This window comes from Prionailurus bengalensis, chromosome D4, assembly GCF_016509475.1.
Source record: "Prionailurus bengalensis isolate Pbe53 chromosome D4, Fcat_Pben_1.1_paternal_pri, whole genome shotgun sequence".
NCBI classification, from domain to species: domain Eukaryota; kingdom Metazoa; phylum Chordata; class Mammalia; order Carnivora; family Felidae; genus Prionailurus; species Prionailurus bengalensis.
In genome coordinates this window covers 63,399,930-63,413,071 of record NC_057359.1, presented here as the reverse complement: position 1 = coordinate 63,413,071, position 13,142 = coordinate 63,399,930, and the positions used below count along the sequence as shown (strand labels likewise).

Genomic DNA, 13,142 nt, shown 5'->3' with positions numbered 1-13,142 from the left:
GGGTAGTAGGTTTTACCTGCGGGCGAGGGTTCAGTTCAGCATGCTTTTATACTCACCTATGAATCTTATGATCCTTCGGAGTAAGGGGTTCAGGTAACAGCATTCTCCGGTCAGGATTGTTTTCTCCTGGGCAATTAGAGATTCTCTGGTTGACTTTATGAAATACATGGATATCTCACCAATAAAAATCTGGAGAAAGAATGTTTAAGAAATGTCAAGTTGGAAAGCTGTCTGACAAAAGAGACCAGTTGCCTTAAAAAACAAAAACTTCTGAAGCTCCAAATGCTTTTAAAAGATGTCATGTTGCAGAGATGGAGAGTTAAATCATAATTTGTACTTAATTCTTCAAAAGAATCAGAGGTGGCAATAACTGATAATTTCAGCTAGGTTTCAGGCTATATTATTAAATTCTAAGGTCATAAAAACATAAATGGAAATAGTGAATTGCAGTAGGAACTATGATAAGGCTCACTCACACTGGGACTGAATTTTTTTCATGTTTATTTATTTATTTTGAGAGACAGAGAGAGAGACAGAGAGGGAGCAAGCATGAATGGGGGAAGGGCAGAGGGTGAGGGAGAGAGAGAGAATCCCAGGCAGGATCCTCACTGTTATCTCTCAAACTACGAGACCATGACCTGAGCTGAAATCAAGCGCCCGACGCTCAATCGACTGAACCACCCAGGTGTTCCTGGGATTGATTTTAACTGAATGTGTGAGTTGCAATGATGAGAAATGACCGGGACAGCCCCATGTGCCTAACAAGGCATTATAAGCACACATAACAATAAATTATTACCTTGTTACATGGCAACACATTATTCACCTGATAAATCTTTACTTGAATATATTGGCTTGAGCTTTATTTCTCTTACTGGTTGACTGTCTCTTTATAACTGGTACCTTGGTACCTCTCTCTCGTTATCTTGAACTAATACATATATATTACTATATACATTATAATGTCTTTGTGTAGGCTGTAAACTCTCTGAGGACAGGGACCACAACCTATGTTTCTTGATTACTCTTGTAGTACTCAGCACAGTATATTCTTATTTAAAATAAGGAACTGACGGGGGAGGGTGGCTGGGTGTCTCAGTTGGTTAAGTGAGTCTTGATTTTGGCTCAGTTCATGATCTCATGGTTGTGAGGTTGAGCCCCCCATCAGGCTCTGTGCTGAGTGTAGAGGCTGCTTGGGACTCTCTCTCTCCCTCGCCCTCTCCCCCTCCCCCACTCAGGCTTGCTCTCTCTCTGTCTCTCAAAAAAAAAAAAGGGGGAACTAGCATGAGGTAAGTTGTCACCAACTCTGCCACAAGTGAAGACTGAGAAACCACCAACAAAGAATAAAAAGTTACTAATTACCATCATCTATTGAAAAGTATGTGTCAGGCACTTCATCATAGTATTTTTCATGCTTGTAAGATTCCTAGTATAAGTATTATTACCCTTGCTTTGCTGGGAAAGATAGAACATTCAGGACCTTCCAAAGCATACAATTGGCATGTGGGGGCACTGGGACTGGTATCCAGGACAACTAAATTCTAAAGTCCACACTTTCCACCACATCACATGCCATTTTTATTTTCCTAATCCCAATTTCAACATTTTCCCAGAAGAATGTGATCCTATAGATGTTCTTCTTTGCTATGTACATGCTTATGGTGTTAGATAAACTTTATCAATACGTTAAGAATTCCCATTCCTTATATTCCTTCCGTCATTATGGAATAGATGGATAAAGGTGGCAACATCATGAATGGCACAGGGTGTGGAAATGAAACTATAAAATTATAAAATTGGAACCATTTACAGATATTTTCCCTTTTATGATCTAGGACGCCAAAGGTCTCAGTGCTTGGCCACACATAGTCAGTGTTGGAGGCAGCACTAGAATGTGGCCTTTACACATAATTCCATGCACAAGTGTTATCTTGATTGTACAAATGTAACACCTGAGGCACAGAGGGATTCAATAATTTGTCTAAGGTCAGAGCTAGTAAGTCACAAACCCTGGCTCTGAAGCCAAGAAGACCTGGCTCTATGGTCTTCATCTCAACTGCTTACACTTTTACTAAGTAGTGACTCAATAAAAATATTTGTTGCATCTGTGTTTAATGTTGAGAAACATAGAAAACAAAACAAGTTAAGCGTAATATGTTTTAAATACTGAAAAACTCAGATGCTATTAAAGTACAAGACAGAATGGTGTTGTGGAAATAGCACTAGAGGCAAGTCAGAAGGAGGTGGGAAGTTGGCAGGAGTAGACAGTATTTGGGGTCAGACAGGCACACAATGGCATGTATCACTTTGGCAGGTGGCGTCGAAGTATGGTTGTTCCGAGTTAAAAATATTTTGTGCCTAATGTCCCTTGGAATTAACAATGAGATGATGCTCTGTCATGTACAAATATCTGAATAGCTTTAAGAACTCAGCCCTCCTTCTTTTCCAGTAAGACCTATCTCTGCTAAAATAAAGTGCCAAAGGGTTTTTGTTTGTCCTTACTGTACGTGATGGAAGCGTATTGTTGGTTTTTTATCTCAGTGAACAGATGGGGATGGATTCATGCATGCTTGGATACATGAAACAGTATTTCCTTGAGGGAGTTTTCTCTGATTCCACAGACTAGCTCAGGCATTCTTGTTATACGTGAATTTCTTACCTTGCGTTTCTCTTTTCTATTTCTTATCAGAAATGGTTACATATTATTATTGTTGTTCTTTGTTATGGGATGTCCTGGTATTCTTGGTTACTATCCCCTCCCTACGGCATCCCCCGGCTTAGCCCAGTGTAAGGTACATCATAGTTATTCAATGTTGAATGAAGCACACCAGATTAAGGAAGGTCTTTTGGAACACAGGTGTAATGAGGTAGACTATAAAGAACAAAAAATAATTTCTATTATTTATCCTTCTGGACCCAGTGAAAATGTCACTACCCTCCCCAAAGCCTTTACCAGATCCCCTCGGGAAAAGAGACCCGGTCTTGTCATTGCTCCCACAACATGTTATACAGATCTCTCTCCTGACATCTACCCACTTAACTGCAATTATTGTTTGTGTGTCCCTCTTCATTTGACTACAATATCCTTATGGGAAGGACTTGTGCCATTCCTTGTATGGTGCTTAGAACAAGGTCTGGTAGGCTCAATTAATACTTGTTGAATAAACAAAAGATTGAATCTTTAGAGGACCTACTTCTAGGTAGAATCTGACCTTATAGACTCTGACCTCTGACCTTTATTTCTCTGAAGATGAACACTGCAGGAAATTGACAATATGGACCAGAAAACACACAATTCTTGGTGTATTGCTTAAGAATAAATGAAAACTGTGGACCAAGCAATACAAAGTGAATTATCTCTTCTTTTTTTTTTTTCAACGTTTTTTATTTATTTTTGGGACAGAGAGAGACAGAGCATGAACGGGGGAGGGGCAGAGAGAGAGGGAGACACAGAATCGGAAACAGGCTCCAGGCTCCGAGCCATCAGCCCAGAGCCCAACGCGGGGCTCGAACTCACGGACCGCGAGATCGTGACCTGGCTGAAGTCGGACGCTTAACCGACTGCGCCACCCAGGCGCCCCTGTGAATTATCTCTTCTAAACTAAATTCATCATATCCTCATTTTGCATTCAACAGTTTTGGAGAGGGAGAACCCACTCTGCCAGGAATTGTTTTAGCACTGGAGGCATAGCCGTGAACAGATGTCGTGTGTGTGTGTGTGTGTGTGTGTGTGTGTGTGTGTAGGGAGGGCAAAACAACTGAATAAATATATCATGTAATGTCATTAAATGACATATGATTACAAAGTAAATGAGGGAAATGGGATGGGGGTGATAAACACATAAGGACAAATATGAAAAGAAATAAGCATTGCTTGCCTTAACCATTTCAGAGGCCCAAAGCATTCTTACTCTACAGGGAAGAGATGTGCACATTCTAGAAATTCTCCATTTAGTGAAACTTTCCACTACTCACACAAGAGGGAAAAGGAGGCAAAAAATGTGTGTAAATATCTACACACAACCTATTCTTGTTAAAAATACACACGTGCATACCCATATACCCACACAAAAATCTCAACAAAATCACTACAAGTCATGTCAGACCAAACAGAACTTGTCATGCAAAAGGGTATGGGGCCCAAATAAATCCACAAGTAAATCCTAAGACTCTCATGTCAAAGGTAATAATTAGTACAAGGTTTGTTATTATTGGCTGGCAATATTCAAATTCCCGTTGAGGTATGAAGCATAAAAGAAAAAGAAGTCAGAGCAAGGATATCTACCAACTTATATACCCAGTTCAGACAATGCTTGGAATATATTAAGTGATGATAAATATTCACATAAGGAAGAGAGGAAGAAAGTGAGGGAGGAAGGGGGTCATTTAATAACTGAAATAGGAAGATATTTCTGGTTGTCAGTAAAGACTGTGATGGACATAAAGGTTGCTGAAGAAACAATCCAGTTCTCAGACTCCACTGAGTGGGCTGAAGGAAGTGCATTTTTCTGCATTTTACTGACCACACACAGGGTGCTATTTGTCCATTTATTGGGTCCCATAATCTCATATAGGGCCTGATTATGCTTGGAGAGAGAGGGGAAGGGGGAGAGAGAGAGAGAGAGAGAGAGAGAGAGAGAGAGAGAGAGAAAATTCTGCTTGATAAGGGAAGGGGTCTCTCTTCTTTCCTGCCAGGCCTCCAGCCCACATTGAGTGCCATTTTGTACATTGTGGCAGATTTAGGACTCTGGTTTTGGCAATGGCTGGGTTCCCCCATCTGTGTCTTTGCCACACACACTCTGCCTCTATCTACCCCTCTGTTCAGAGAGTAAATGGGACATGTGGGACTCACCATGTGCTTGTCCCTGGCTGCTCTATTACGGTCTTTCTGATTGTTGGCTAACAAACATAGTATCACTCACAGCAAATGAGAACACCCTCTGGTGAGAAATGACCAAGGCCAAACTCTAGATCTGGAAATGAATGAACTGCACGTGAATTCCATTGGTGCATTTCTTATCCCCTAGCTCTGCCAGCTACAACCCCACATGACATAAGACATTTAGATAATAGTAAGTATACTTTAAGTAATGAGGATAACTGTTCTAGCTTGATAAAGTTATATTTCAGATATAAAAACCCAAATGGCAAAGAAATAAACAAATAATCCTGGAATATGGTGCATCAGTTGGGTGTGTTATCTCTTAGACCTCGTTTCTTCACAATGTTTCACAGAAGATCTGGTAAGTGATAAATAAAGGATATCAACACACAGTATTTAGGGGACAGTTTTCAGATTTCAAAATATAAACAGTTTGCAGAAAAAAGTCACTGGAAGATGTATGACAATCTCATATTGTAAGGGGGTTTCACTGCACGTTATATGTGGTTGTCACTAAAAAGGGCATCTAGAACTCCTGCAATATATGTTTTGGGTGCACACATATGCTAGTTGTAGCTCTGGTACTTGGCAAGATCAAAGCCATTGCTGTTTCTTGAATGTGGGCTGTAGAGCTGAAAACCCAGCTCTCTCCATTTTTGATGTGTAATTGGGGGGCAAGTAATAATTGAAACTTTCTGAGCCCCAGTTTTTCTTTCTTTTTTTTTATGATTTTGAATATGAGGGTAATAGCTATATCAGCAAATAGTTGAGAGTATTAAAAAATGTATGTTAAAGCATCTTAGGTACTCAAGGAATGTTTGTTGTTTTTACTTCCTGGTCTATCTAAGGCCAGAATGTTGAGATTGATTTAAAAAGAATCATTGTCTCTGACTTCGGCTCAGATCATGATCTTGTGGTTCGTGAGTTCGAGCCCCGTGTCGGGCTCTGTGCTGGCAGCTCGGAGCCTGGAGCCTGCTGAGATTCTGTGTCTTCCTCTCTCTCTGGCTCATCCCGGCTTGCACTCTATCTCTCAAAAATAAATAAACATTAAAAAAAATAAAAATCATTGTCTCTAGTCCTGGAGTAAGCAAACATGGTATGATTCTATCTCTGCTCTGTCCCTGACCAGGTATTTGATCTTGAACCAGTCGCTTGACCTCTCTGGGCCTCAGTTTCTCATCTGTTGAACAAGAAGACCTCTAACGTGCTTTTCCAGCTCCAACATCTTTGCCTTTACGACAGGAACTAACAAGAGAGGACTGATTAAGGGAAACTGAAATCATATAGTTGGGCTTCAATCTCAATTCATTTGGTTAAACTCTCCACTTTTAAAATCCTATGGGACTCTGCTCTCACCAAGTAATCTACCCTTAAGCAAAATGGAGGCAACCTACTTCAGAGTCATCATGTTGCCTGATATCTCTGTCACTTGGGTTCCTGAAGAATAACAGAGACTGGTGGCCCCCTCTCTGGGATTTCTGTGCAGGACACTCTGAGGAAGAAGAGAGGGTTCTTTGCATACTTCCCAATATTAGTGTCTAAATAGCTTCAGGGCTTTCACTCCCAGGGATTTTTAAGATGCTCCCAACATTCTCCTGAGAGGCTTCCATAGTCATGAGCATTTCCAAGAAAGGGAGACATGCTTTTGCAGTAGATTTTTAGTGGCCCAGGAAATTTAAAATGCACAGATTGTGCTGCCAGCCCTGACTGCCAATGTCTTTACATTCTACTCTAATCCTCCCCAACAAGGGCCATCTATCGACAACCCAGATCTGTGGAGGCATCCTGGTCCTTTCAAATGCTGAGCCCTGGTTGGTTCAAGAGCTCTAGCTTTCTGCTTTCTGACATCCAAGTGTAAGTAAGAAATTCAGCCCTAGACACTTCCTATGCCTTTTAAAGATCAAAGCTTCAATAGAATTAAGGTCATTTGCATGATGGCATTTTGAAAATTGTTCAGCAACTGGGATAAGTGTTTATAGATTGGAGCCTCCCTACTGGTGTTAATCCAGGGGACGCAACTACCCAACTACTCATTGAGAAGGCAGGCTTCAGTTGACACTTGTTATAAAATACCATGTTATGTTATATGACACGTGTTATAGTATAACAAGGTGGTATGCTATATTTCTAAAGCATAGTAGTCTCTTATGTCTTTTTTCCTGGACAGTGGAAATAAGAGAAACTGGAATTTATAGTGGGTTAGGTAAAACACTGCTCTCAATAAAAAGTAAAATGCATTGTGATAACTAACTGAATTGACCAGCATATATTTTTAGGCAAACAGTCTTTTCATGAAGCAAATTATCAAAGCTCCTTAACACAATCATCACCAATCATTGGAAGGGACATCTCAAAGAGAGTAAGCAAATCGCTCGCTGGGATGACGTCAGGAGAAGAAATAATCTGTTAAAGAATTGAGAGCACTCACATTCAGCATAGACAGAAGATGGGGAAATGAATTTTTTATTTAAAAAAATCCACAACAATTAATGGGTATATCTATAAACCTTTCCCAGAAAAAAGTGTAATTGTAAAGACTAAGTACACTAGCTTCAGCAATAACAAAATGAAGGACTCATGGTAAAAAACAAAAAAGAAGTCACGTTATAATATACAAAGGGAAAAAGATGTGAATTATAAAGTGTTAAAAGGGGCTTCAACAGACGAGATTGTTCAGAGCCTGGAAGAGGCAGATTATGAGGCACTGCAAGGTCCCACAATGTCTCTTTTGCTTCAGCAGCTGCGTCCCACGCCAGTCAGCCAACAGACTTGCATTTAGTGAGAGCCCACTCTGTTCCACACTGTGCTTTGGGCTTTTATATTCACTCCAAGAGCTTAGGGTCCGGAAACCTCCCAAATGAAGATTCACAATTTCCTCCAAATTGTGCCCTTCTATAAAATTGTGTTTGTCTCTTCCTTTTCCTAGGAAATTCTAGACTAGTCTTATGTATGTGTGCGTGCACACTTGCATGCAAACTGCGAGTTGTTTCCATTCTCTTGGGCTAGGCGTCAAATGTTCTGCAGCTTCAATACTAAATACTCCCCTGTCACTTTGTTGTGAGGCCAAGGAAAGTGTTTAATGGCCATTTCCTCATGCCTTGTGGTACTGGGGCTGAGGTAAAATAAAAGTAAATCAGATTCTCCACTGAGTTAAATCCTCTTATCCAAACAGGCTCCCTGCCCTTAACTCTGAGCATACAAGTTTATTTAGGAGGCCAGAGGCAGTAGTCATCCAGGGTTTCCACACTGGTTAGAATGCACCCTGCAGATCTCTGGGAAGCGTGGGCTACCACTTTTGGCTAAACAGTTCTGGACATAATAAATTGCCCAAGCTCTAACCTTTCCTGAAGATCTGAGACAGCACTGGCCTGTCCCTGTACAGTTTATCCCATGTGGCCTCGTCTCAACATGATGCTGATCTCTTCTGACAGCAGAGCACAAAAGGAGAAATGGGAAATGACAGGTCAAACACTTGGCAGAGTCTTTTCCCTTGTGCATTTCTTGTGTGTCCCTGTAGTCGTGAGTGGGATTGTTAATGTCCAGACACACAGAAGTGTAAGGTGCTAGGTTTTTCTAAGGCTAATGTGCTTCAGAATGCACAGAAAACCAAGGACAAGTCCAGGTTGAGCTACTTTTTTGAAAATTGCCATTAGTTAATGTCACACAAGTCACCCCAGCGGGATCTTGCCTTTTTTCTACTCCAGTGAAAACAGGAAATGGATTTAAGGAGGAATAAACAACAGAAACTCTATGCAGTTCTGTGAAACACCTGACCAGGCACAGAATATAAAACCAAACTCCAGAAAGAAAGGTGAGATTTGGGGATTGGGAATCTGACTTGTGGAGCTTTCCAATCAGAATGCCTTTTTTTTTTTTTTAAGCTTTCATGGAATATTAGATCTAGAAAGATCTCGGAGATCACTAGCCTAACCCCTCCTTTTATTAACAGATGAGAAATCCAACCCATAGAGGGAACATGATGTACCAGAGGCCACACAATTATTGGAGGCAAAGCCGTGACTGGGATTCTTGCCTCTCCTGACATATGAAACCTGAGATAGGAGGACTCTGCAGTGTGAAGGGAATGAAGGATGTGCACTCAGAAGCAGGGGCTGTGCTGAGCTTGACACTTGGGATCTTGATCCCAGTGGCCCAACAAAGGCTGCTCTCGGACAAGCCATACCTCCCTAGAATGGGACAGAAGAAATGAACACAGTTCCTTCCTCCCAGAAAAATTTCCTGAACATCAGAAGAGCTCTGTTTTCTAAGGATAGAAACCTTAGAGGACCTTTTATTCAGGTCTTAGGGGAACACCCAGCACTGTCAGCAGGGTTCCGAGGCCACAGGGCTCTCTGCCATTAACCTGTCAACTGTAATCAGTTTTGGCTCCTAGCAGTAACCCTCATTTGGGAGGAAAATAAAAGTGGAACCAAATGGGTGGCTATCTGTCCAGTAACATACAGAACTAGCTGGAACTTCAGCAAATTAATTTGGCTAAGTCTCAAGGTTCTCAACTCAAAAATGAAGGGAATTTGAACCACACCCTTTCTCTATGTTCTTTGGGATGTCTCTTTTCTATTTCACTGGGATGCTGGGAGGATAATTAGGCAAGGACTACAGAATATAATAAATTAAAAGATGTCATTCTTATAATCATCATTTATGGAATATTCCTCAGCTTGTATCTTAGGGACCTGCTAGCATTACTGGTCACATTTTTCACCCAGAGAAGCAAAGAAATGGAAAGTGTTCCATACTTGAGAGCTAGAATAGAGATGTAGGTTAGGTTCTTAGTCCTTAGCTCACTGTTCATTTACCATACCCCTTGACTTTGTCATTTGGGGAAAAGGAACAGTTTCTGCTAAAAACCTTAAAAGCAAAGAGGTATCATTTTTGCCCAGAGAGAGGAGAAAGTTCTCCACAAAGTTCTGTTTTCCTATTTTTGTTTTTGTTTTTGGCCATGTGTGTTTTTGTTCATTAGAGTTGCCATTTTTAAGTCTTATTAAAAATTGGCCTTTTCATAATTTTTGCCAGAAGAACGGGAGTATATAATGTTTTAAAAATGTATCTTTTGACTTGAAAATACTATACATTCATGTAGAATTTGGAAAGCAACATATAAAAGTATAAAAGAGAAGAAAAAAATTAACTGTACCATTAGCACTCATAGATAATAACTGTACATTTTTAGTTTAGTTTATTTAGTAGTTTAGTTTATTTCTTACTAGTCTTTTTATATATAACTTTGGGATTATACTTGCAACATACACACAAGGTATCTTCTTGGAGTCATTAAATGTTCAGACCCACAGACAACCACATGCTACATTTGGCATTGGTCTACTTGGAAGGAACCATAGCTCGCCAGCAGGGAAACATCACGTGCTCCTTTCCAGCACGTGTCCTCACAGTGGTCCAGCAGAGCAGTATAGCTCAGGTGCAAGAGATCATAGACATATCAGAGGATGAAGGAGCCACTGTGGCTTAAAAGCCTCATGCCCTGTAGGAGTCAGCATATGGTGTAGCAACTCCACAGACATAGCTTCCAAGGTCCCAGAGTCATTGCACTTAGAAGTCATAGCATGGCACCTCCTCGGGTAATTATAGTTCTCTGAGTCCAGATGCAATTCACCAATCAGGGGTTAATTTGGCCTAGCAACACAGTTGATACATACCACCTTTTTCCTTTTTCTAGGGAAACAGACCCAGAAAATTAAGATATGGTCAGATTCTCTTGTGAAAGGGAGAAAGATTTTATACGCAATAGTATATACAATTTTTTTAGCCCTTAAAAAAAAATCTTAACATTAAATCAAAAACATGTTTCATTGCTACTAAAGGTGTTTCAAAAACACGACTGCCTCACAATGTATTTATACAAGCCCCTAGTACTGTGTATTTAGCTAGTTCCAAGTTTTTCACGGAAACTATTGCCTAAATGAACATCCCCAAAACACAAATCCTTGTATTTATATAAAACTGATCATTTCCTTAACATAAATTCAGGGAATGGAATTACTGGCTGAGTCTGAAGTTTATCAATTCTTAATACATCTTTGACAAGCTACGCTTTAAAAAGAAAATAGCAGTCTACACTTCAACTAGAACTGTATGAAAGTATCTACACCTTCAGCAACATGGCTCTCTGTCTTTAAAACATTTGGAAAATTTATAGGGGAAAATGCTGTACTTGTAAAAACTACTTTTCTTTGGATAATTGATGAGTTTAGAAATGTTTACATGCACAGTCATTGTTTTGTTAATTGTCTATTCTTGCCCTTTCCCATTTTTATTTTGGGAAGCTCATTTTCTTAAGTATGAAGGATATTTACATTTGAGTCCTATATGCTGTAAACTTTTTGCAGTCTTTACTTTTTCTTTTGTTAGAAATGCTCATTTCTAGGTAGACAAATCTATCAATCTTTTTCTATATGCTTGCATCAATATTTGAAAGTGAGATTGTTTTTGCTATTGGGGGTGCTTTTGTGGGTGTGCATGCACACTTTCTAAGTGTTTAAAATCCATATTTTCTTGCTTTGTAATGTGCACTAAAAAGCTTTTTGTTTATTTTTAGGGCCTGGAACATTTTATAGAATTATGACTTTTCCATTCCTTGAAAGTTTGAAGGAATTTATACTACAGCTATGTGTCCTCAGTATATTTTGTGAGATAAATTTTAGACATGTTTAAAAAGTTTATTCTATCTTTATTCACTATTCAGATTTTCTACATCTTTTTAGGGCATTGTTAGTAAATTACCTTTTCATAAAATATTACCAATTTTATTGAGGTGCAAGCACGTACTGGCACAGAATTGTAAATACAATTCAAATAAAAATACCATATAGACTTCTATAGGTTTATGTATTTTTCCTTATATGTATGTGTTTTAACTTTTTTTTTCTTTTTACTCCTGCCTTTCTTATATTAGACTATCTAGGGGGTTGCACATTCTACTTTTCTAAGAATTAGCTCCTGATCTTATTTATTATTCTATTGTTTTCTGATTCACTAATTTTTTTTACCATAAGTTTTAATAATAATCTGTCTCCCTTGCTTTACTTAGTTTTTTTATGACAAAGACTGTAATTCCAAGAAGTCAATACAGGAGAGCCTAGGCAATGGTATATCCTGGGACTAGGGAGAAAAGAGGAAAATAAGTTAGGTCAACGGATCACTTAGCGTCATGTCTGAATACACAAGAACATGATATGCTTCTAAGACAGAAAGAAACCAGGATGTGAATCTAGATGAAGCTACGGTTCCAGGGTTTCCAAGTGGAATCTCATTCCCTTTATGTAGAGGAAGTTGCTCTGTGATCCTGAAGACGATGAAGAACAGTTTCCAGCCAGGCTCTTTGCTCCCCTACGTCTAAACACTTAGTACGTGCCAGGCACTGTGCCGAGTCATTCGTACGAACCATCTCATTCAAGTCTCATGACAACTCTATGAAATAGGGAGTCATATTCTCCCTATGTTTTACGGTGGGGGGTAGGGTGGGGTGGCCAATAGAGTGACTCGCCCAAAGTCACATAGACAGGATGTGAATCCAGCTGTGTCAGACTGCAGAGCTTGCGTTTTTAACCACTCTGATACACCACAGTTTTATTACCCCGACCTTAATTGCAACAGCATGGTCTTATCATTTAAGGGAGGGTTTGCTGAGCCTAGGATCAATGATCAAAACGAACTTAAAGTCTATGACTCATTATACCCATGTTATTTCTTCTCAAAATCCCATCCATTTCTCACCTTAAAGCAAGCAGATCACTTGCATAGAAAACAATACTTGAACTGAACGTCTGAGCGGTCAGTATATTTCTCAGCATGCCAGTCAATATTACCAAAAGAAAGGGGAAGGGAGAGAGTTGGGGGAGGCAGCTATTAGAAGAGAAAGGTGGGGGGGAATGATAACCGAGATTACATCCCAAAGAATCTGACCGCGTAGCATGTTCAGACATGCTACACAAAGTCTTTTAAAACACAAAGTCATTTTAAAAATTGAAATTAAAATGTCTAAGGATTCAATCAATTTACCAGATGATACAGGTCTGTGAATTTTATACTTTTGAAATGGTTTCCCTTGAGCATGGTCCGGCCATTTTTTTTTGCCCCCTCATGCGAGAGAAGAATGAAATAGAAGGAGGGTAAATTTGCAACTGAATTGAATGTGATATAATGTGAACGTGGCCAGAGCCACCAAGAATGAATGACAGCAAACTTCAGGTCAGGTGATTTCTCTCTGGAAGTTCAGTCAGAA

At 39.7% G+C, this 13,142-nt stretch overlaps 1 protein-coding gene across 3 annotated transcripts in view; it reads right to left on the bottom strand.

Annotated features, from left to right (window-relative positions):
• The window catches only part of PLPPR1 (phospholipid phosphatase related 1), a 277,641-nt gene that overhangs the window by 30,999 nt on the left and 233,500 nt on the right, over positions 1-13,142 (bottom strand). For all 3 annotated transcript variants that reach the window (XM_043566946.1, XM_043566947.1, XM_043566948.1), the window contains one exon: positions 57-189. In XM_043566946.1, the coding sequence (XP_043422881.1) occupies positions 57-189 (133 nt within the window). The remainder of the gene's footprint in view (positions 1-56; positions 190-13,142) is intronic.